Source organism: Plectropomus leopardus, chromosome 22, assembly GCF_008729295.1.
Source record: "Plectropomus leopardus isolate mb chromosome 22, YSFRI_Pleo_2.0, whole genome shotgun sequence".
Taxonomy (NCBI): domain Eukaryota; kingdom Metazoa; phylum Chordata; class Actinopteri; order Perciformes; family Serranidae; genus Plectropomus; species Plectropomus leopardus.
The window spans coordinates 5760877-5786565 of NC_056484.1; the positions used below are offsets into that span (position 1 = coordinate 5760877).

General features: G+C 40.6%; 1 protein-coding gene and 1 long non-coding RNA gene across 2 annotated transcripts in view; both read left to right on the forward strand.

Moving 5' to 3' along the window:
* The first annotated feature begins 600 nt into the window (after positions 1-600).
* Positions 601-7480, forward strand: LOC121961228. The gene is made up of 3 exons (XR_006107034.1): positions 601-659; positions 981-1095; positions 7410-7480. It is a non-coding gene; the product is annotated as an uncharacterized LOC121961228 (long non-coding RNA).
* A 5348-nt stretch (positions 7481-12828) lies between these two features.
* sema3c (sema domain, immunoglobulin domain (Ig), short basic domain, secreted, (semaphorin) 3C) overlaps positions 12829-25689 on the forward strand; it is a 50837-nt gene continuing 37976 nt past the window's right edge. The window contains exons 1-2 of the mRNA XM_042511205.1: positions 12829-12954; positions 17479-17655. Of these exons, the coding sequence (XP_042367139.1) occupies positions 17526-17655 (130 nt within the window). The 5' untranslated portion in view covers positions 12829-12954; positions 17479-17525. The remainder of the gene's footprint in view (positions 12955-17478; positions 17656-25689) is intronic.

Genomic DNA, 25689 nt, shown 5'->3' on the forward strand with positions numbered 1-25689 from the left:
TTGCCAAAACATCTCTATCACCCCCTGGTGGCAGTACAGGTCATAATAAGTTTTTTGATGCATTCAAAAACACAACTTAAGTGTCACCACTGTAAACACTGTAAAAACAGATTACGTTGAAAAATATTACAAAAGTTCGAGTGCGACAAACACTGTAATCCCATTTAGCCACCTTTTACCTTTTTTAAGACAAGCAAAACCATAAAAGTTCAAAAATTATATGGACGAATTTTATGTTGGAGAACAAAACATCTTAATATCTTTGTAAACCACAAACCTTATTTAAGGCATTTTACTGAAAACCCATTCAAGAACCCCATAGACTTTAAGAGGAGGGAACCGGAAATGCTAAAAAGCTAACGGACTTCCGCGTTTTAGGACTCACAACTGTTGATTTTGGTATTTTATTTTGTGTACTGTTCCTTTAAATTGACAGTTAATGGTGTAACTGTAGCACCGCGTGCTGGTGAGAGGAGAAACAGAGCCGGCAGCAGACGAAGGAAGGAGATAAATCACAAACTAAGGAGGATTAAAGAAAAATACCAGCTAAGAAGCAAGTTTCAGCAATTTAAATATGTATTTTAACTTTTTTAGGAGGGAGGATTTTCTGTTGGCGTTGCTGGACTCCGGTTTTTGTTCGAGTTTTGAAGGAGGATTTGGTGAGTGAAAACTGTTTTTCCCCATGTCAGTTAGCATACTATTTCTTTGTTTTTCAAGCTTTTCCATTGCCTGTAGATAAGCTGAGACAGCGTGAATACGTTAATATTGTGTGTTTTGTCGTTATTTTTTGTGTAAAGTTAATTAAGAAGCCTCATGAAACAGGCATGGACAAGTTTAGCCTTGTTAGTGAAGTGAGGAAAAACGCCATTTTGGTTCCAATTTAATTTACAGTTACCTCGTATTTAGGCGCTACCAGTCATTCTCAAGTAATCCATTTTGATAGAAAATACATATTTGTTTGTTGTATTGTTATACTACAGGCCAGGTGAGCGTCATTTGGTGTTTGCACAACTGCAGCAGGAAAACAAATATGGCGGACCAACCCTAGTATAACGGTCTTCTTCGAGGATGAAGATCATTACCATCATTATCATGGTAGGACTCATTTTTCAATGTTTCGCTATTTGGGACTTTGGGTCTTTGTTCTGGTTTAAACTGTATTTTATTTTGCATTTGTTTTTTGCCAAATATGTGTCACTTAATTAATTTTGACGTGTAAAACAAAATAGAAAAATGATTATACAGCATCTTATAACAAGCAGACAGAAAAAAAGTGATATTTACAGGTAATAAAAACAAAAAGCAAAAGAAATGGTCAAACACGATGACTTGCTTTACATATTGGAAAAAGAGTGAGAAGTACAAACTTATTGTATCCTTCTCCACAAGTCATTGAATTTTAATTAATTGCTTCCTTATTAATTTAAACTTATACTATAATAAATGTACACGCATACACGCCATATACCCCAAATCAAATATCAACAATTCTACATTATTATCTGGTACAATACTATTACGCTTTGGCTTCACAAAGAAGCACTAAATTCTGCTAAATCTTATATGTAGTCTTATTTTGGTGCAAATATTTACAGAAATGTAGCACAATATGGAAGTGAAAGCAGTGTTATTTATTTAAATGTGAAAGTGCAATGAATATTTTGTCCCTAAAAATAATTAATGATTATGATAGATAATCCTGATCTCAATGCTGATCAAAATAATCATAATGATCATTTTGGCCATAATTGTGCAGCCCTTTTTAATAGCACCTCTGATCAAAAGCATCCAGTAACAGTCGCTGTGTTTTGACTTGATGAGGACTTGTGGCGACAGCAGAAAATCCGCATCTTCTCCATTTCTTGCCTCGGTCATAGAGGTCAACCTGTGATTGACACAAGGGCGCTGATAGACATTTGACCCCCTGACCTTTGATGAAGGCTCAGTTGGAAAATCATGACCCTTCAGAACTGACATTGACATGATCTCCTTAAAGGCGGGAACGCCCACAGAATATATATTGGCATGAGCCGCATTGAACCCAATGGCAACTGTTAGGTGACCTTGTAGCTTTGAGCCAATTGAGGAGAAACTCCCTGTGGAGAAACCCCTCTCCACCTGATTGAAATTCCTGTGGAGGAGCTGTATGGAGATCTGAAGCCACAGCAGTGATCCACAGTGACAGTCAAATTACAGGAACCCAAGCAGACTTTTATCTCCGTCTCCATCCGAAAACTATTCGCTTAAGTCCTGTAAATTATGATAAATGCCGCTGGGCTGGAATGTGCTTGTTGCAACAGGTTTTTTTCTTTTCCTTTTGAGGATTGTCTCTGATTGATATGTAGTATCTCATCAGTATCAATCACTCAGGGTGTTTACTGTCAAAGTAATCACTGTAGATCTTATCAGCGTTTGGTTAAATCAGCCACAGTGCTGATCTGAGGGTTTAACAGGAGGTTAAACTAACATGTTCCCGACACGAGAGAAAGGAAAACCAACGGATAAGAAAAACAACTCTTCCTATCAGCTGATTTTGCTCAAAGCTATTATTTGGGGGGTCAAACAGTCTGAGGAAGCTGTGGAGGAATGTAACTAAGTATATTTACTCAAAGACAAATTGTAGGTACTTGAATTTTACTTGAGCATTTAAATCTCATGCACCTTTCACCAAAAACTACTATAACACTTCATCGGGACTTTTTACTACACTGCAATACTTGATAGCTTCAGTTACTAGTTACTTAAATTAAGATTTTTGCACAAAAATCATATGAAAATATACATGGACAGTGGAAACGATTGGTTGATTAATTGGAAGATTAATTTGCAATGGTTTTGATGATTGTTTAAGTCATTTTTCATCATTCCAGCTTTTTATGAGGGATTTTACGAGTAACTGTATTTAGAGTGTGGTATGAGTACTTGTATTTAAATACTGAATCTGAATATTTCCTCCTCCACTGTATGGAAGCAAATAAAAGACCTAAGTAATTGACATTTAAACACCACTGAGTTCATAGCAATAAAATAGTTTACTTTGAAAACCATGCATTTAATTGTGTTTGTTCTGAATTTATCTTCTTAAACATTAAATTATGAAATGTCTTTATTTGCAATTTTGAAAGCTGAAATTGAATAAACTCCAAAATTCAAGTTTCAGAATTTAAAAAAAGAAAGAAAAGTTTTAGGTTGCTCGAAATTGAGTGGTTCATAGAACTTAATTGTTAAAATTCCAATTTTTAAGTATCTTATTTGCTTTTCTAACAGTATTTAATAATAGATAAAATGATCAGTACGTTTCCAAGCACAATCTTTAAAGCTCACTTTTTTGTTGTGAATTGTGCTTGTGTTAGAGACAGAAGGCATGCTTTGTTTCCCAAACAATTTGCAGCTGTAGGATGCATGTCTGATATTATCTTGTTGAAAAAAAAGAAAAAATATAACCAAACAAAATGACAATTCGGGGAAATGAGGGCTGAAATTCAATGAAATGCAGCAGAAGGCACAGTAACAAGATGGGAACCAGCATGGCAAGTTAATGAGCTGTAGCTGACAGTCCAATATGGATTTGCTTCCGTGACGTTGAATGAGAATATAGTGCGACGAGTGGGAGTGTTTTGTGTGTAGAATAATGTTGCTTCTTATGCTGCTTAGTCTTCAAGTCTGTCTTTGTCTCTCCGGCGTGCTCATCATTAAAATAACTTATTTAGCTGATAGCATCTGCTGAGTGGCTATGTGTTTGCATTATGAATAGCAGTCTTTCATTGTGTGTAGCATGGAGGAATATGGAGAACCAAATGAGTTCATAGATTTAGACATAACTCCACCCTGAAAAATCTGCCAGGAGCATGTTTATAATCAATTTAGATGTTCTCAAGTGTGAATGAGGGACATTTTTAACCCGGAGCTGAAGTCTGTATACAGTAACAAAGATTATCACGAACCTGCTGGATCTCATGTTGCTGATTTTAAAGGTTTTTTTTTTTGTTTTTTTTTTTCAACACTGTGCTGTCACTCAAGAAACCCCGAAAGGCCTCACCATCTATCAGAACAGAGAGAGAAAAAAGGTTTCTGTCTTCACATACTTCAAGGAGGTCATGTCTTCAGCCTTGATTTGATTTGACAGTCTGGATGAACACATCAATTTGATGAACCAGGTGTCTCCAATTGTGATTTGCAAGTTTACGCAATTGTGAATTACGTGAACTTGCAATGCTTGTATAAAAAAAAGATCATATCTGTCTTAAATTTGGTTAAAAATTAATTTATTCTTAAAACATTAAATTTAAGTGTCAGATACCTGCAGACACCCTGCTTCTTCCATCAGGAACCCAGCGGGCTGCTCCACTCTCACTCTTTCCTTCATTAATTAATGTCGACTTCACCTTCATTCCACCAATTTAAACCAATATCTTCATCCTTTTCACCATCACTGAGTCCACACTGTCAGACTGCCTTGTAATGCTCTTCAGGATTTTTATTGAAACACCAATACGCTGTTCCTCTCCAAAGACTTGCTGCTTATTGCATCCTCCAGAACATATGCCAGCCGCATGATCTCCAAGCATACTTCTGCCTTCCAAGATTACTTGGCAGGAACAAGCTTCTACGAGTGACAATCTGGACCTCGCTGTGATCGTCTCAGCTTGCCTACTTGTCCTTTATTTCATACTCCCAAAATGTCATTACACTCTGCAGACATTTTTTGTTTCCAGCTTTGATTGGGGTAACACCACTGCCCTCTTTTTAAACTCCTCTTTGCGCTCAGTCCCTTCCAAGCTCTTGTCTCAGCCGCTCTTCACATCAGAGACGGGCTCAGGAGCTATCGAACATCAGATACTCATCTGAATGGCATCCAACACTTTGAGCCTTTCAAACATCCAGTCTCAGTGTGGACCCCACAACACTCCAGTTCAGCTCAGTGGCCAACAGCTCTCCCAAACCTGTCATCCTTACAACCTCTCCTCTGTCCAGCAAGTCCATCATTCCAGGGTCTGCTTCCAGCACTCTCCTCCCAGCAGCTGTCATTCGTCCCGATCCAACCACTCCATCCAAAAATCAGAGTCCCACGGGCCGCTTGTCTCATCATGTCTAATCCCAAAGTTCTCATCGAGACGAAGAGCCAAATATCCACATACCCAGCATTGGTCTCCTCATTACACAGTTTCTAAAAAATCCCTGCCACCCAGGCCTGTTAATGTGTTACTCACTGGTATGTTGTCCAGCCTTTTCTGAAAAACAACTTCGACAAAATTCTGCTCTTGTACAAGTTTGAATTGATGTTCAGGGGTTCATTTTAGCAACCAACTATTGTATAAAAAACACTGCTTTTACCGCTACCACCATGGCTAGATATGTCCCAAAATTATGATTTAAAAAAAAAACAATTTTGTTGCTACAAGATGGATAGATATGCCCTGAACTCTTGATTTAAAAAAAAAAGTCTTTACATACGTGGCTGGACATGTCTTCAACTCTCCATAAAGACACGCACGCATTTGTTGTGACAAACTTAGCTAGACGTGTCCCGCACTCTTGATTTAAAAAAAAAAAAAGAAAGAAAGAAGCCCACATTTGTCAAAACAAAAACAGTTGGAATAGTCCAAAACTCTTGATTTGAAAATCTGCTTTTGTCAAACACGGCTAGACACGTCCCAAACTGTGCTTTTTACATGACAGGAAATGTCGCGACAATAAGAGATTGCTCAATGTCAGTTCAATGTCCCGAAACTTGAGTCGTTTACTTATTAAGTTCTGCCACCCCAAAGTTTTCAAAAAGCACCAAACATGTCGCAAACTGCAGCAACAGGTGTATTAAACACTTCTTTTCGTGTGATTTCACTGTGATTTTGGAAAATTTCACTTCATAAAGGCATGACATAACTCCAGTCAAGCCTTTGAACGAACGTGTGGATTACATACTGTTTGTGTTGTTGTCATACAAAGTGAGGAATACATTTTTTCTTTAACTTGGAAGCTACTTGGGGGGAAATCTAAATTCAAGAGGGTGGATGTAATCTTTTGGAAGTAATCTTGCTGATCCCATTAGACAGGTACATATGATTTAAAGCACTGCAGTGTCTGTGTCAGGAAATCAGAGGCGTGCACACTGCTCAGCTCTTTTGATAGCTGGAAAATTGCTCAGAATCCAGTAAACAACATATAAATTCAACACGAGGCTTGTAAAGCTGCCCCTGAAAACCACAGCTACTGTACCAGTGGCTGTTTTACGTGAATGTTCATTAAGTTTACAAGACAGACTAATAAACTGGTAGACAGCGTTCTCTATTAAATCTATAAAGATGTAAGTGTGAAGCTGAGTATCATATGCAGCAGAGCAGCTAGACAAGAAGCAGGAAGTGGGATAAATCATAACCAGATTCCATTAGTTCCCCTGTGGAAGTTAATGCCTTGAAGAGAACTTTTAATTTGATTTATTATGTCCCCCCACCCACTGAGATGGAAGTGTGGAGGACAGGAAATGATGTGCAGTGACGGGAGAGGAGACACACATGAGAGATCACCAGTATAGTGTGTCAGGTAAAACAGGGACAGATGGGCTCCACACTGGCCATTTTCTAACTGTGGTACTTGATTTTGTGGTCAAAAAATAGCACAGAATCATGCAAAAATGAGCTCTTCTTTTCTGCAATGAACTCACAAGCATCATGCTGTTTCTGGGGGTTACGTCAGAAAATTTTTGTTGGTTTCAAAGAACTCTGATGCACTTTTCCTCATTTTAGATTATCCTTTTTTTTATTGAATTATAGCCAAATCAAATCAAGACCCTATTACCTCACTCTTCTCCAGTCTACAAAAAAACCTTTTAAGGACAGAGCTATGAGGAGGTCAAAGGACCTATCATGCTTGTCCTTATCTTCTGTCCAATATATAATGTTAAAATGTCAGATGTTCATATTAAATGTGGCCAAAGTTTCAAATAATGAGGTAAACATATGTAAAAGTAATCCCCTTGAGCAAAACCTCAGGCTGAATACTTAGTTTTCAATGTTTTGTTTTGTTTTGTTTTTTTTCCACTTTTGAGACAGCAGATCGTGACACATTTCTTTTTATGGTCATCTGCTTCAGTCACGCTACTGCAAGTAGAGTACATGCACAAAATATTCCAGTTTTGCCCTCATTCCAAGAATATTCCTCGAAATCTTGTTTACATTGCTAATGAAAATGAATATTCTCCCCTACATGCAGCTGTGAATACTCCGATTAACTTGACCTAACATGTTGTTTTTTGCTGCATGTCATCCCTTCTCTCTCCCCCTTTCACACTATTGATCTGTCCTATATAATAAAGGCAAAAATATATATATAAAAGTGGAACCACCGGAGCTGCTTTGTTCATTTTGCTTTTTTGTATTAAAATTGATTTTATTTTTATTTTTTTTCAACAGTTTTCCACTGGTGATGCACTTGTTGGACAGATCAAAAATTCAAGCCTCCCTCTTTCATCCTTCAACCCCCCTTTTGAAAAGGTTGGTGTTGTTATATGTCTGCATATCCAAAATCCTGCTGATGTCCAAGTCTTTCATAAAGTTTAAAAGTAGATGTGTTTCTTATTCCAGCCAGAAATGTGGGCTTTTCTTTTTGGCATTTATCTCTATACCAGCCTCGCAAACTGTTGACAAGTTGGTTTGTGTACAACATATCCATGACAACACCCAGAGCTGACCATAAACAGACAAAAGGCCCTACTGCGCATGCGGTTAAAACTCCAATTGAGACGCATATTACTAATGCGCCCAATACATTTCCTAAAAATTCTATTAAAACTAACTAATATATAAACATAGCCTTTGCTACACTACATGAAGGTACATGCTAATGCAGGGAAACATGTAAATGGGGTTAATGTTGTTAATTTCTCCCATATTTTAGATTCCTGCTGCTCCAAGTCCAGTTGTGTTAGGAAGATTTTATTGGTGTTTTTTAATGGTAGAAAGTGCTGTTACACACAGTCATTCCTTGCTTGCCTTGTTTTAGGGGGGGTTTGTGAACATGTGCTCCTCCAGGTGCTGTTAATTTTTCCCGATTGTCCAGACAATCAGGACTGTACCAAGTGGAGCTGAGGGAGGGGAAAAGAGTGCGTCCTTTTGTTTGCTTTATTTGTAAGAGAAACTCTTACCTGATGTTGTAGAGTCAAGATAAATTTTAAAGCTTAGGGGAAATATTTAATGTCTCGTACTGACTTGGCAGCTTTAATTGGTTTGTGACCATTGTGCAGGTGGTTTTGACCATCAGGGATTTAACCCTTTGAAACCTGGAGCCACACACTTAAACTTTTAAAACTTGAGCCATAAACCATAAACGAGAAAAGGCAATGAGCAGCTTCGTAAGAAATGTTAAACAAATTGCAAGAAATTAGTGAATACATTTTTTTAAAAAGCTAGGGAAAATATGTTTATTATAATCATAATTACATATTTAGAATTATGGTTCAGAATTATATTTTTAAGCACTTTTTCCAAGGTGTGTTTGCCTTGTTTTTTTTGGGGGGGGGGGTTTAAACATTTTCAAGTAATTTCCTTTTTCTCTCTTTTCTATCTTAATTTTTCTTTTTACTTTCTTTTTTTCTTTCATTGCTTATTGTCTTCTTCCAGTGTTTTTGAAAGAAATCAAGCCAATATTCTCAGGTTTCAGCGGGTTAAAAGTGCTGTTTGATTGAGCAGGTGCTTTTATGTGAGAGTGGAGAATCTTTTTTTGTTTGCGTTTTGCTGTTGTTTAAGCCATTGCACCATGTGTAATAAGTTTGGAAAATTGTAAAAGCCAGAGCTCTAAAGCACTTACATCCTCATCGACTGGGTTCTGGTCCATACATAACAGAGCGACAACATGTGGGTCTGGTTGTGTTTTGGAAGACACAAGATTCATTGGACCAAAAAATTAGTGGACAAATGAATCACTGTGATGAGTTCAGTAATTGTTTCCGATCTGTAGCTCATCACCAGCTTTGTCAGTCCTCTCTTTTTCAACTTTTATGTTCCCTCTTCTCTGTGCCAGTCTCTGATGGAGCTCTACAATACTGTGCAAAAGTCTAAGGCCACCTTAAACTATATTTTAGTAAGGTTATGATGATGATACATACTTATTTCCTAGTAGTCTCTTCACTAAAACACAACCAGGAAATGTGTATCCCGTATTAAAAATGCAAATATTTCTGAATAGAACAGGTTTAAGTATTTAGTGTGACCTCTCTTTCCACTTAGTATGTCTTGAACTCTCTCAGGTAGACAATGCAAAAAAAATGAGATTCATAATACTAATCTTCAGATGTATTTACACCAGGTCGCATTCAAGACCAAAGCTTAAAATTGATTGTTTGAGCTACCTTTTGTGATGGTTGTGCGATTCCATGAAGTCACACTTGATCTCACTTTTCAGCCCCAGTCACTGCACATTACAGAGCTGAGAGTGGTGCAGACTCTATCAGCACATGGCGCTGCACTTGTACAGTAATGTATGGATTCCAGCTGATGACTTCAGACACTGAGAAAGAGGTGCAGGGAGCTTTCTCTCAAGCTGTTTTGACACGGAGCGTGACTCTGGCAGAATTCCTCACCTCTTTTTTGCAGGGGTGGCTAAACCTCTCAATTAATCTCTCCTAGTGAGCTGTTGAAAGTGAAGGGCGCTGCCTATTCTTGTTTAGCATTAATCAGATCTGCCTTTTGGTGCCGAGCAGCTAATTAGCAATCCCATTATTCACGTCTCTGCCTTTTGTTTTTCCTCACTTTCACGGGCTCACAGAAGTGTCAGCCACGGGTTCACACTGGCTGCACAGATGGAATGAACATATGTAAAATCAGATTAGCTGCCCTGATCGGAATAATCTGGGTTTATTTCCACAGACAATATGTGCGGCACACTGATCAGTTAGAGGTTCAATCACACGTCAGGGTAGAAAATGACAAGCTGCTTGTCTCCTTGAGATTTCAATAATCATCAGTATCAGTATCAAGCAATCATCAACCAGCTAATCGGCAAGGCTTTTTTTTCCAAATTTGGTGTCCCAGAGAGGGCAGTGTCAGCAGCTGCAATCGGGTCAGTTTATTTGGCCGAATTCTTGGGCGTCATTCATGCCAACTCTCAGCTGAGTCAGGCTACTGGACATGGCACAACTTGTTTCTTCTAGCATGATGCTGGGTCATTGCAGAAGGTGCTAAGGTGTGGTTACAAAAAAACGTGAAGCGAACTCCAGACTCGCCTTTTGCCGTCATGCTTGTATGCCGAAAGAACCGACAGAGCAGTGCTATTTGATGAGTTTGGAGTGAGAACGGGCTGGGCAACCCTGCCTGACTGCGCTCACATAAAGAGTATAATCATTACTTGCATCCCCACCAAAGGTACAAATGCTTGGGATGGTTCTCCCAACAATTTTGGGCAAAGAGGTCAGTGGAAAGCTAAGAAACATGTAAACCAAAGAGCACTTACCTTTGTTAATACATTTATAAGGTTCCCTGGTTGTTGAGCTTTTATAGAGACAAATGATTTCCTATGTTCAGCTGATCATGGACCAAAACCCAAAAATACGTGTGTGACAAGTAATAAAATATGACAGCAGTGGTGATCCTGTATTAGCATGCTACAGTCGATCCTGCAATCTTACCAAGTGCCTACATGGGCATGTGATGCTGCGAGCATCATGGGAGGGTATCCCCTGACCTTGGCCATTTAGCGTCAGCGTGACAAATGCATAACATCTGTGGCGCTAACAAGGGACAGGTTGTTCAAAGGGTGTGTGCATGGCCAGGAGATCAGAGGAGCATTGCATATGCGAGTTGTGTAACAGATGTTGCGTGAGCAGACTGGTTGTGGAGACTAACATCATCATTTTGGGTATAATCCCTCTTTTTTTTTCGATGATTTATGATCACTTACTACAAGCGACAAAATTCCCTATAATCCCCTGTCAGATGTTACACCTATGTGGTTTGTCACCCGGTTACGCTCTGTGGCTCATCGCGCTCATTAAGTTAATTTACTGCTGAAGCTCTGTTGGGGGGATAGTAAAGGATACGCCTCATCTCTTTTTTACTCTAACCAACCTCTTTCCATTCTTCTTCCTTACTGCCAGTGGTGAGTGTGCGATCGGGCCCAATGAAAAACCTGCGTCGCTCTAGTGGGCCATCCTGACACTTTAATTGGTGAGGCGTAAATCAGGCTCCATTGTCAGGGAAAAGGGTAATTATTTCCTCCTGTCTCAACCACCAGCGATCCCCTCTTTCCTCCCCCATTTCACTTTCCCTGTCAGACGCTTTCATCCGGCTCTCCCTTTCCTTTTCTTTCCTGAGCTGTGATTTTTAGCAATAAGCACTAACTCCACCTCAAAGTGTAAAATCCCTTACATCCCGGCTCATACCTGCATTGAATTGACATGTGACACAGCAGTAACACAAATGCATCCATTCATGAAAATGCAAACAGAGCATAATTTCCTTCTCTGGAGACCAGCATGGAAATTGTTCAATCAAATGCATGTTGCTGGTCAGTGACATATCCAAGTCTTTCTGGCTCCTCTGGTTTGGGCTCGTGTCGAAGATTCAAATGTGCACTGGGGATAAGCGTTTGTGTTGATGCAGCGTTTGGCATGGTTTAGACCCGCTACATAGCATTCTTGGATCCCCATGCTGAGCAAGCTTTCCCAAATGAGCCTATTTAAAGTGCTGTTTCTTCTCTATGAGTCGGAGTTTGTGTGCTCCTGGTTTGTCTTGGAGCGTGCCTCCTCACCAAAAGCGTAACCTCATCTTTTTTAATGGCTGACCACATCGGATGAAGAATGTCCTGTGTTATTACTTTACTTCACCATTTATTATGATGATGAAATTCATCACTTCTGTGGCGAGTTTACTCAAAGGAGGACATGAATGATGAGGGCAATTTAAGAGAGAACACATAGTAAAGGAAAAAGGACTGGCCCAACTCTGCCGATTTTAGCCATGTTTTGCATGGTCAGTAATGTGCATGTGCAGTAATGCAGTAAAGTTTATATTTGCATTACATATGTTTCTGTTAGAGTGCAGGCTAAGCTGTCTACTACAGCTATGATGCCGTAGGGCAGCTCAGTCCGTATGACAAGTGAGGATGGATGACGTTGTGCTTAGAAACGACAAGAAGTCTGCATAGGTTGGAATCCAAATAAGTTTTTCACCACCGATTAACACATAGAACATGCTTTATTTTGCTGTTTTATGTGAGGACTAGGACATCAAGTTGGTAGTGGACCAGACGAGTTATAGTTTTGGATGGACTTTGAGGTTGAAGGGTCAAAAATCAGCAGTCAGCAGATGTATTTATTTATGTTGTCTGTTAGCTTGTAGGCTAACTGAAACTCCATATCTGAATTTTCTCTCATACTCTGGTGTAGCCTGGTTGTTAAAATAGTTCCAGCAAACTCACAAGCTGATTCATGATTATGGAAACACTGATTACACTTAATATGCAGATGAAAATAGAAACGAATGGAAAATGTCTGTTGTAATTCACCTCATGGAGGGCGAATATTTTTTTGTAAAGTCTATGTGAACATCCACGGACTAAAAGCAGCTTCAGTCCTGAATGTGTGACCTTTTCAGACATTCACTCTCTCTCTCTGTGTGAGGTACTCATCCTCTACCTTTCTGTGTTGAGCTGTATGTTAAAGTTTGCTGTCTAGTTAACAGAGGGAGGAAAGGGGGAAGATCGTGGAAGGGAGGGGTGAGGAGGAGGAGAAGGGGGAGGGGGACTTCAGTGGAGAGTGTGTAATAGGACACCAGCCCTCTCTGTCTTTTCGCTCTCCTCCCTCTCTCCTCTCTCCTGTGCTCTCTCAGTCAAGCCTGCTCTGTGAGCACTTAGATGGAATAGCAGCAAATTTCCCTCTTTGGTGTCACTGTTGGAAACTGGAAACAAGGTGTTTTTAAGGGAGATCTGGTTCGTTCAAGTGGGACCGGACAAAACTCCTGAAAGGTGAGTACTGAACCAGGGGCTGATCCTGGATCTCTATAGGTAGAGTCTACCTGCTGTACTGCAACATACAGTAGGGAGGCAGATCACACAATGGATGCAGAGAGGAGGTGCTGAGCATGAGGCTAACAGGTGCAGAGTCCCAGCAGGGAGAATAACTGGAAGTAAACTCAATGTGGAGTCTGCAAAATTAATTTTAACTAGCGGTTCATTTTTAAAATGGTGTGTAATATGACATCAGGCGACTGTCACATGCTTTATTTCCCTCACATGCTTTGGGTGTACTGTCTATTTTCGATAAATTTCCAGAGTGAGTCATGGCTTTGTTGCAGTTGCTGTGTTACCCTGAAGCTGCCGGACACATGTTTTTTAAAGGTTATTTGGTTAGATTTTTGTAGAACTTTATTACACCACGAAGATCTGATTAAGTTTTCTTTTTCCATTAAAAAGCCCTTAAAGTTTAAACATTTGAAATGCCCACATTTTAGCTGTGCCTGCTAGTCATGTGTGTGCAGGAGCGTGTGGTTGTAACAGAGCCGCTGACAACTGAATGACAGGGTGTGGTATGAGCGCACACCGTCCTGTTAGAGCCGGGACAGACGGAGCACTTTGCAAGTTGTTTACCATTTTAATTTTAATTCTTGTTCTCCACTCAAGGAAAGATTAGACCCAAAACACTAAATAATTAAATCCATCAAACGTAAACCCAGATGGGAGGACTTCATGCCTCAATTTCTGGTACTTAAACATTGTTCATGTGTTTAAAGCATTAACGGGACCAGATGGGAGCCAAACAATCACAGACTCAGTTTGGAAAGATGGAAAAAATATAGAGTATTTGCTTGTACAGCTCTGCAGTTTTCTGCTTTCATCAATATTAGTTTTTGAGCAGTGAAATGGCGAGATGGAAAATTCATTAGGCTTCCAGCCAAGCAATGCACAATAAACACAATTATCATCACACCCCACTGGAAATATAACTCTCCTCTCACTGAGGCTGACCTCCTTTTGTGGAGACGTTTAATTGCCGTCGCAGAGATTCCTGGCTCACTCAGCACTGAAATTTCTGGACTCTAAAGAGCCCAGCATAATTAATTGAATTAATCTCGTTAACGGCAACAAACAGTAATGCACCTTTTTATTGGGAGACCCTTTAATCCAGGCGAGCGTTACAGTGCTCCACAAGTGCGAGGAAGCCACGCAGTGAACTCATTCATGCCTAAGTGTGGTGTCATCAAAGGATGAGGCAAAGGAAGTGTCTAAACCTGAGCTGGTGGGGATGTCATAGGACGCTCAGGAGTCCCTTGACGATGAGTTTAGCAGCTGTGAGAGCAATGTTTCCACGCCAGAGCCGCTCCCCCGGGAGATCACCCTTCTCTCTAGGCATGCAGGGAGGGGTGGTGTTCAACCGTTTAAAGGGTCGATTCACTTAAATAACAAGAAAATAATTAGTCTCACTTAGTGGTAACTCAACCCAACGCCAGACAAGACTGCCAGTATTAGATGATTTAATGACAACATTTTTGTCTCCAGTGTTTTTGAAAATGATTAACTTTTTCAAATTCTGCTCATGGGAACTACAGCGTGGTTCAGGTCGAGGAAAGATCATGGCGATAAATTAGGGTTGTAGGGTTAAATTTAAACAACAGAAACATTTGGCTAAAATTTTGGAAACAATGTGGTTAAGGCTAATAAAAGCAAGTGTTGAGTGGTCTGTGACGAGGGGCAAACTCCCTGAGCTCCATCACTTTCTGACTCGCAGCATAAAAGACAAACTACTCTTGTTGGTGCTGGACGATGCCATAGGACGTTAATCATGGCATGTGGATTGTCAGTACTGACACAATTTGCAGAATACTTAGTGGGGTTTTTATTTCTATTTTAGGGATTTTTTGTCCAAGTTTTAGCACAGCCTTGTCTAGCATTTCTGCCCTCACCCAAATACAGATTGAATTTTTTTTTGTGGATTTCACAGCATTCAAACAAACACTTTTCCCAACCTATTCTCATTGCCAGGTTATCAAATAGTATAGACGCTTCGTCACTCTTTGGCATCTATAGTGATGCACAAGGCATCCTGTAGTGTATCTATGTGGTGCACAGCTAAAACACATTGTAACATGTGGTTAATGTTGTGAAATGCTCAATGTTAGGGTTGAGCAACAAAACTATGTGGTTGTGTTTAGAAAAAAGATCATGTTTTGGGTAAGACATGTTACGTAACGGAACAGCAACTGAGTGACAACAGTGCACAAGGACTGTACATAACTTGTGTAATGTTACGTCAAATCAGGGGTGACATTTGGTTTCACACAGGACATGGGTTGAAACTACTTTACTCCAAAGAAGTTATTCTGAAAGCTCTAACTTAAAACATTGACTTAAATCACAAAAAGGAGGACCCAACTATGAATTGGCTGCTGTGAGACTTGAAAGCAAAAACACTGAGTCTCAAGTTTTGACCTGATTAGGTCCTGAGTCCTGAGGGTCTTGCATGGCCGCATACCTTGAAAATTTTATTATGCAGTCAAAAAACTTTGCTTCAGACATTAACACAGCTCTGAAAGGAACGTGGCATTTTTACTCTCAACATTCTTGATATTTGACTTTCTTGTGTGTGAATTTGCATATTAAGATTTTTCACTTTCACTTATTTGTAATGGCTTAAAAACACTGCCAAGTCCATTAACCTACGTTGTACTGGGGTGAAGCCAAAACTGTTTGCATGGCTAGGTAAGAGGGGCGTTATTTTGTGATTTGTGTGAATTTGCCCTTAATGAATGGAGACAGAAATCAGAGCAGGACCATGGCTGAACCTCAGGTTTAGGGTTAGAACCATGCACCTGGAGGTTAAGTTATGGGTGTCTCAGATGCCGGAGCTGAAGCAGGCTCTGGGGTAGGGTGTGTGTGGATGACGCAGCAGGAGAGGGGCTGCAGCGCTGCGGCCGGGGCCGGGGCCCCCTGGATAAGCATTTTTATGTCTCTCCAATGCAGCCGAATAGATCTCATTCCTCTGCAGTTTTCCATCTGTTGTCCTCATGCACCTGAACTGTAGCATTCCTCCTCCGCTACATATCAGTCACGCTTCACTCCACCATACACACCCATATCTCAACCTATTTGTACACTACACGCCAAACTGAAATTTTCATAGCCAGCTTTTCTATCTCCTGGCCATCAATTTTTCAGTGCACATCTATAAGCCATGAGAGCAGAGATCCACCCCCCCTCCGCCCTCGTGTTTTCTTTTTGCATGTAAAAGGGACGTTCTCTTTATCTAATGCGATGTGTATTTTGTGCGCCCAGGTAGTGTAACAGCCAGTTTTGGTGGTTAAAATGGCCGAGTCTTTCCCCGGCAGTGGAGTTTTGCATTGCAGGAATGAGTGTCCCGCAGGCAGTACAGTACCTGCCTCTATCAATAATTGAGCTGCTCTTGTCCTGTTAGAGGAGGCTGAGGGGAGCATTTCTCTGGCAGCTCTTTTGTGCAGATTTAACTCATCCATATTTAAGAGTACATCTGCAAGGATATAGTAAGTGAAGGGATTTAACTGACGTGCTCTCATCTGTGTCTTCATTCAGTGTAGTTTGGGCTGCGCTTCACTTTGTCACTTGGTGTATCTGGATTTGTCAGACTGATGATTTAACTTTGAATATCATACATGTGTATTCTGCATGTTGTTCCTGTTCTCTTGCAAAATTTATTACCCTTATATCAACAGATAGTAATGTATTTAAATTAAGTAAATATTATTAGAGACATTGTGTTACTGCATCCTGGTAAGCACAGATTTTTGATTTGCAGATGAAAATTTACTGAGAGGAAAGCTTGTAAAACTTTTATGCTGTCACTGAATATCTTTAATAATTTGAATGTGTTACGTACTTTAAATTTATTTATTTAAATTTTTTGGTGTAACATTAAGTCCATCAAAAAAAGTTGTTTGGCAATAGCTGATGTCAGAAATAAAGCTAGCAGAAAAAAACAAGCAACAATATGTGGAACGAACAATAAATTTGAACTGTGTATAGTGTTTTCTTGTCTTAAATCATATTTCATTCATTCACAAAATACTTCCAAACGAGGTGGAGATACACAGGAGAGAGACGGAAGTGAATACCATTTTGTATCATTGGCCCAGCTTGTAATGAGGCATCCTCTGTTATAGAGTATCTTTGGTAGCTAGTTAGGTTTAGCAGTGATAGCTAAGGGTGCTTTCAACTGGACCTGGATCATTTGGAGCAGCTGTTTCGAAACAGAAAGTGTTTCCCTCCTTGGCCCGGTTCATTCGGGCGTGTGTAAACACGGCAATGTCTAATGCAGAACAAAACAAGAGCCAAAATTGCAGAGAAGGGGTGTTCTCGGCTCAATTCAAATCGAACCCTGGAGTGGTTCGTTTGTGGTGTGAAAGAAAACGAGCATAACCACAGGATTTTATGATAGGAGACATGTGATTTAGGGTTAATTATGTTGCTTATTCTCCAAAATTAAAGAAAACTCAAAATCCTTTCATTTTCTCTTTCAAACAGCTCCAACAGGCAGTGCTGACTGGTCGGGGTTCCTGAGCGGTGCAGTCATGGGCAGGCCAGAGGGGTTGGCCAGGCCACCTCTGGTGTTAGCTATGGCGCTCCTGGCTATCTCTCTTGTCTCCACGGGGGTCTGCAGCCTCCCACAGCCGCTGCCAAGAGTCTTCCTCTCCTTTGAAGGTAAGAAGAAATAACAAGCCTGCACCCCTGAATTTAAACCAGCAACTTGGATCTTGTTGTGTTTCTCTGCAGATGTAATGAGGTTGCAATGTTGCCATGTGTGTTAGGCCGCTAATGCTGAACAAATGGTTGATAATCAAACTATAGCTTGGGGCTATATTATACGGCTTACCTAGACTTTGCAGCTCTTGAGTTGTTTTGAATCAGATGACTCTGTTGTCCGGCAAAAAGTCAGACCTCTGCAGGAGGTGGCAGTCTTGTCAGACCGACCATGAATCTGTTCCTAGTTAAACTTTAATCACACCCCTCTGTGCTGCAGGGCTGTCTGTGCTGTTGTTGCCTCTGGTTTTGATTCTCTTGTTTTATTTAATTTCTTAGACAGAGATTATTTTTATTAATTTTTGATACTCACTTGAAATGAGAGTGTACAGTCGGGGCAGACAGGTTTGCGTGTGTGAGTGCTTGCATGAGTTGGTGTAGATGAGCCGGCCGATCACTCATGCCCCTGAGCCGTGAGCGGTGCAGTAACCTTTTCACTGTGGCTGGATAGTGTGCAGGGGCTGAGGGAGACGTTTGATCACCTTTCACTACCTCTCGCTGTGGATTAGGCATTACAGAGCAGCTGAGGCTGTCCGTCAGCAAAGTCTCTGCACTCAGTTAATAAAGCCTTTGAATTTGAGGCTAAAGCAGGTGTAGTTTTGTTTTCTTCCTCTCAGACTTAAGTCTTGTACCATGCCTTTTCCCAATTTGGTCTCATTCTTTCAGGTTTTTTTCACTTTCATTCCTCCTCTGTCCTTCTTTCCCCTTTGTGCTTTCTGGTTTCTTTGATTGTTTCTGTTTCTGCTCTGCAGATTGTCTTAGCCATTAAATATGGCAGTCAAGTTTAAAAACAAAAACCCACAGTGACTGAATAATAGGGGAAAAACAACAAAACTGCCAGGAAAAAAAAAGTTGATGTACAATTGGGCAAACCACAGATAAGTTGCATTTGGATGCTGTTACATAGCTTATATGTTAAAACATTATGTTTAAACAATGCTGTGGTTAAGGTGTGCTTAGGTTTAGGCACAAATGAACACTTGATTATGGTTAGGAAAAGTCATGTTTTGAATTATAATACACAGGTGTCTTGGTAAATGCTATTCCAGCTGGAAAATAGTAATGGGTCGTTAAAAACACCCACATTTGGAGGCTGAAAACATGCTGGAAAAAGAGCAAAGAGTCTTTAAAAATACTCACATTTGGTGTCTAAAAAGCAGCTGGAAACACAGCAATGACTTGTTGAAAAACAGGGGTCAATAAAAAACACCACCTGGGCTGAAAAGCCAATAGAAATGCAGCAATTATTAGGTGACTTGCCAGGTGTCTTGCTCAGGTGTCACGCCATCCACCATCCCCTCCAGCCCCAGATGACAATGTCAGCTGATACACTACATCGCTTTAGAAATGTTGATATATGTACTAAATGTGCAAATGTATCATGTCTGTGGTTTGCTGAAAGGTACAATGCCAACATTTTCTACTTGTGACTGGTTCTGGGAAGGAAACATCACTATCTTTGGTTCTGACCACTCAAGTCACATCATTCACACACACTTCCAGTGTTTCCAAACAGCCAGCTCAAAAGGTCAGAAGTGTACATGCTAAAAAAGAGCCAATCCCTGTAATCCTGGAAACACTCTTTTCAGAGCGGATTAGATTTGATGTGTGTTCGTCACTGTAGTTGTGTCCGCCGCGGGGAGGACCATAAATGGACAGTTTGACTTTGTAGTGCACTAATTCCCCAAGAGGCTTTTGATTTTATTCTTAATGAGTGTTTATCTGCACGATAACAAGAAGTGGTGTGCTTGGTTGTACAATTATGACCCTGGGACACATTGAGATGCAGTTATGATAAATAGGAGGATGTTTGTTCAAAGCTAAGCAGCTAACTTTAAGGTGTGAATTTACATTCCAGCTTTGATTGAGCTAAAAACACCAGGGTGCTGTGAGTGGATGCACCTTTTTTTGAGTGAGAAATAATTCTGAACTAGGGAGGATGAGGCTATGATTCCCTCTTGGCCGCAGGGGAAAGTGCGGCTGGGGTGAGCACCAGATGTAGCGAGACTGTTAGGACCCAAGGTGGAGGCTCATTTCTCCCATAAACACTGGAAGCCTTAATGAAGGGAAGAATGTAAGGAGTTTGGGCTCCTTCCAAATCAGCCAGAAAGATGAATGAGGAGTCATAGAAGGCTGGAAGAGTCTCAGAGGGGACGGAGGCGCAGGTGGTTTGGCACCTGCTGGGTGGCCAAAAGGTTAGTCTTTTAGTCTGGATTCTCCCACATGTGAAGACCTGTTAATTATTAAAAGCTGGAACTAACTACATCAAGAAAATAAACCAGTGAGTGAGACGTTCAGGTTGTGCATGGATCTGGATGCTTGAATATCCCCCCCCTTTTTCCTCCTCGTGTCACTGCTGAAATCCAATCCAGGGGTAAGGCAGGTTCACGGGACTCCCGGCGCAGCCTTGCGTCCTGCAGAGAAGTTGCTGTCTCTGACATTCCTCTCTCCCTCACTCTGCTTACTCTCGTGTTCCTCAGGCGAACACAGCCAGACCACAATTAAAACCGCATAATAAACAGTGAAAAATGCAGCTAACCCAAATAATAAAACCTCCAGCGGTGCCTTTCTCTTCCGTGCCTCAGATAATAAACACAGGCCCCCTTCTATACAGCAAAACTATTTAGGGATACCCAGGGTGATAAAAGATGCAGTAATTACTCCTCTACATTTAAATATCTCTGGTCCTCTCAGTGTTTATTTTGGCCTGTTTCATGGCACTTTTTCTTATATTTGCTGTCAGAATGAGGCTTAAATGCAAAAGAGAAAGTTTAACGGGAACTGTGCACAGAAATGTAAAAAAAAAACTTGCAGCGGATTTTGTTTCGAAGTTTCTTTTCAGAAGTACCTTACTATCCACATCCGAGGAAGCATTTTTGAAAGGGTAGACTGATATCATTATTCATATCACACCAAAATTAAAATTGGTACTTTGATCAGTTCGAAATTCTATGTGAGATTATTTGGATTAGTTCAAACACAACACGTGTTGGGATGTGTGTGATTAATCGACTAGTTGATTAAACGTTGCCCGTTGGCACCAGAACCTGGTCTGTTAAACTGTAGCTACTGAAAGCTCTTCTCACATTTATGCCAGATTTGTAGTCTTGTATTTGGCCAGATATTAACTGAACTGATTTTGGCAAAGGTCTTGTACAGCTTCTTGTGTTAAGATAATATTTGTTAGGGATGTAACAATATATCTAAATTAGCTATAACTTGATTTAAAAAAAAGTCTTGATTCTGTCATTGGACTGATGACGAAATCTGCCATGATATTTTATTTTGCTTGTATAGCTGTGTTCTACTGTCTCTCCTTGCCGAAAATTGACATTAATGCTCGCCTGTATGTAATATCATGTAGGGAGTTTTTTGTACTGTTACACTCCTAATATTTGATATTTGGCTTAGGGTTTTGTAGAAACACATGCTTGCTTTCCTCAAATGTTAGAAAATGATTTGTCTTACATCGGTACCAAAACTCTTCTTTACATTAGTATTTATAATATTCGAGCTACAAAATACTGATTGTGAGTCAGCACATCTGCTATTGATTTTAGGTATTGTAGAGCAGCCCTTGGACAGTGGATATTTCAAATGATGCAGAATTTGCAGAAAAACACTACATCCAGGAAGTTAAGTGTACTGTTTTAGAAGTTGAGAAGAGTATTGCCAACAACAGTCTGACACTGAGAAACACAGCATGTTTAATAAGTTGCTCAATGGTTCTGCTACTGTATCAGAGGTTGGCCTACGCTATTGCCAAAATGCCATTCCAGGAATGGCGGGATCAAAAATTCAGCCTCATTTATTTCTTCAGTTGGCAGTTGGGGCAGTGGTCTGTGTTTATGATCAGGATCATTTAACCTCATCAGCAGTCTCACCCTGTTCTGGCAAAACTCCAGCGTTCAATACAGTATTAACTTAGAAACACATACACTACGTAGGTCAAACCATGAGGATGTTTATTTGAAAGTGAGTGGGCCTGTGCATGCTTTCGTGTGGATGATGTGGATTTTACACACATGTTGGCTGAGAGCCTGGCTGAGACATCGGAGAGATTGATTAAGACGATGTCTGTAGTTTAATGAGCGCTCCCTCACACTGCTTATGAGCCACATGGGCTCCATTCACGGCCTGAACAGAACCAGGCGTGGAGATCAGGAACCAGGCATCAGGGAGCGAAACACCGGATCCCTCCGCCTCCATAGATTACTCCTCTCTTTTATCATGCCTCATTGCTATCTCCACTCACCCCCCATTATTCATATAGCAATCATACAGCTCATATAGGTGGATGTCAGCCTGACAAGCGCGTTTACTTGGCAGTGAGGGCTTGCAGAAGCGTCGATCTGTTGGGAGAAAGCGTGCATGTTTGTCCGTGGTAAGTGCCGGGATGTGCATTCCTTAGACTTTATTGCATTTCAGTGGTAAAACCTTTTTCCTGAATCATTGTGAAAACAATGTGGCTTTCCAGCTTTGCAAGTTATGAAAGGAAATCTACAAGATATTTTGGATGCTTCAAATACTTGGAAGCCCAAACAAACCAGGACTATTTTAAGGCTTTCATCAATTGGTACAGCTTTGTGTACATTACTTTATTGAAATCCTTCTAGAGAAGATCTACTAGGGTAACTTTAAATGGTGTTACATTAACCTCTTGTAAGGTAATGTGCTCAATTTCAAGGGATAGTTTACCCCAAAATTAAAAACCCAATAGTTTAACTCTTACTTGTAGTGTTTTTTTTTTTTTTTTTTATCAGTCTAGATTGTTTTTGTGTGAGTTGCCAAGTGTTGAAAGTATCGACCATATAGATGTCTTAAATGTAATGAAGCTAGTTGGCACTGATGTGGCTGATCTTCTCATACCATCTAGTTCCGTTATATATAGCATTTAAAGATTTTATGAAAATGTCTTTAAACAGCCTGAACATCATGATCATGCAGCGACACAGACACCAGGCTTCTGTGTCTATCAGCATGTGTAGACTTTTGGGATCAAAAGTCAAATGTCAGAGGTCAGTTCTGACAAGTAGCCAGAAGCAGGCCAGGATGTCTCTGTCTGTGCCTGAAGGTTAGTTCTTTTCTAATGCTGGACAGCTTCCTGTCTCTGTTTTACATTAGACCTGCACATTAGCATCTCCACCTTGCTGTGGTGAGCATAATAAAGCCTGTGAAGTAAAATCAGTGATGCTCTGTGATTACAGAGAATTCCTGGCGGGGCAAAGCGTAAGCCTGTCATATCTGTCGACAAGGGCATACAGAGACATGCTACAAATAGCTATAGGTTATCGGTGCATGTGTGTGCTCTCTGAGCCTGAATACTTGTATGAAGACAGCCATTTCTTTGTGTGCGCATTTCCCCCAGACTCATGTCCTAAGATGTCCATCTAATTGCCTGAGTTGCAGCGTGGACAGTTTCTGCAGGAGTGTGTTGAGCTCCAGCTTGCACCGCCTTGGGGCTGATGGCGTGTGAGATGTTTGACAGCTCCTCTGTCAGCCTGTCTTTCTCTGCCCGTCTCTCCATGTTTAGCCATTCCTGCGTCTGACCTTGCTAGCCCTGTTGAATGTTTTATTATTCTTCCTCCAAACATGTTGAAAGCTAATCAATAGCCATCAATACAAACAAAGACAAGGATAGCCAAGGTCAGCTGGAAAATCTTCGGGTAGGAGGAATCTCAAATCAATTACCTATTCTTATAGAACTATTTATGCAAGCTTGTTTATACTCCTTTTTGGACTGCAGCATGCAGGGCCAGCCATATAAATACTTAACTCCATGACTGAGAGATAGAGTTTGCACTGTTGGTCAGTGTGACTGATGGCGTGACGTTGCTGTTTCTCTATTGGCTATTCTTTCTTCCAAAATAAATAGGCGCGGACAGACGCTGTGACAGTCTGTATTACTGTGAAGTTATTCCTCACTCTGTGTAACCAGTGAAACATGGCACTATGGTGGAAATAGCAAGCTAGACAGCTAACAAGCCATCCACAGCTGGTATGTCAGTTTTGGACGGAGGAGAGAGAGAGAATCAGCTCATCATTTTGTTTGAGGAACAGTTGTGTCTGTAAGACATGAGCCTTGCATTTATTTATATGTTATTAACTAATATGTCTTACAATATCAGAATGGGTGGCGCCGCCATTATAAAGAGAAGAAGAAAATCGGACACTAATTGAAACTAAGTGAATGTTATGTGGTATGGTGTTGGACCAGGTGGCGCCACAATGTCAGAATTCTCCATTTGGTATTTAGCGACGATAAGACGATTCACAAACTGTCGGTATCAACAGAGCTTGGCTCTGATAGCGGCCACGGGCAGAGCTACAGAGGGAGGATGTGTTAAATGATCAGCAGTACAGCTCCAGAGAAAGCAGCTCCCCTCCGCTGTGTGACTGTGTCTAACGTTATGTGTATTGTTCTCCATTTTAACATGTATTTAGGCTACATGAATTTTGATCTGGACCAGAACACTGCATTTCCCAGGGGGTCATGAGGTCTTCTTTATTTTAAGGGCTGTTAGGGCTGTAGTTTAGATTAATGTTCAAGATATATATATATATAGATTTTTTTTTTTTTTATCTCATGGGGCACAGTGAAGACCTGAACACAAGCTGTATTCACAGAGCTTTCACTCTCTGCTAAACAGCCTTGTCCTGTCATAGAAAAGACGTCCAGGCAAAAGGAATTTCTCAAATAGAAGCCTTTAAAAACTGTATGATTTTAGGTAGATAGAATCCTATAACAAATAAGAAGTAACAAATATATAACAAATATTAGGAAAAGTAATCTCTGATACAACATTAATCGGAAATAATCTGCGCAAAATTCATCATAATTGCTAATCTAATACAAACTTCCTGCAGTTAGGCATTTGGTTTAATTGCTCAGTGCATCAGTTTGTTATGAATTTAATATAATATGGAATTTCCCTAAAATATGTCATTAGTTTAATGATAGTATAGAAGTCCCTGAAGGAAAAAGGTTGTGAACCCCTGTACAGGGTCAAGCCATATGCTAGGTTTTAACCTAGTCTTGTTTTGTTGTGAGTTGTATTTGTACACTTAGGCAATTGAAATGTTCAATAATTGCTCTCATATTGGATCAGCAGAGCTGTGTTTAACATTTTATAGGGAAAAAGCCATTCACAATCTCTGGATTAAGGTTTAGGACAGATCCTTTCTCCATTATCGGAAATATGTATGACTTGAATGGATTTCTTCTTTAAGCACCTGGAACAACCTTTTCCTGGAGTCTACAGCCTACTGCAAAAAAAAAAAAAAAAAAATCAACAGGTGCATTTATCATTGTAGCCCTCACAGCAAATCTCTACCTTCACTCAGCACCACAGAAACAACCTTTCGACTACAGCGACATTGTGTCACTGAGAAAATATGGCTTTTTTAACCTGACACAGTTTCAGCCTTGAAGACGGCAGAGGCAGGAGTCCCGCCTGGTTGAACTTTTTGTCTTTTGGCCATCCTCCACGACTAGTAAACACATCAGCTCAGAGAATCCTGTGACCCGTATCTCCTGCAAGTCTCCCCTCACTCCGAGAGTCTCAGCGAGAGCCTCCCAGACAGTAAAATCACAGAGATTTACTGTCCGCTTGAGGTGAGCAGTAACTAGAGGCTCCCAGTGCGGGCAGGTGAGAGGTCACAGTTGGTGGCTGGTTGGTTCTGTGCGAAGGAGCGACCGCCGGTGACATGTGAAGAGGAGGCCAGGTGCTAATTGGAGCAGAGGGAACGCAAACTAGCCGGCGGGGGCAGCATGATGGACAGGTTGTCATCTCAAGTTTCGGCTCCTACAGGGAATATTAGCCAACACTGTAGCAGGTCAGCCATGCAGCGAAACCAGCAGTTGACATAGGTGCTGGATAACATCACTCTGCGCAAACACACACACTTAGCCGAGAGAGAAAATACACTCATGTC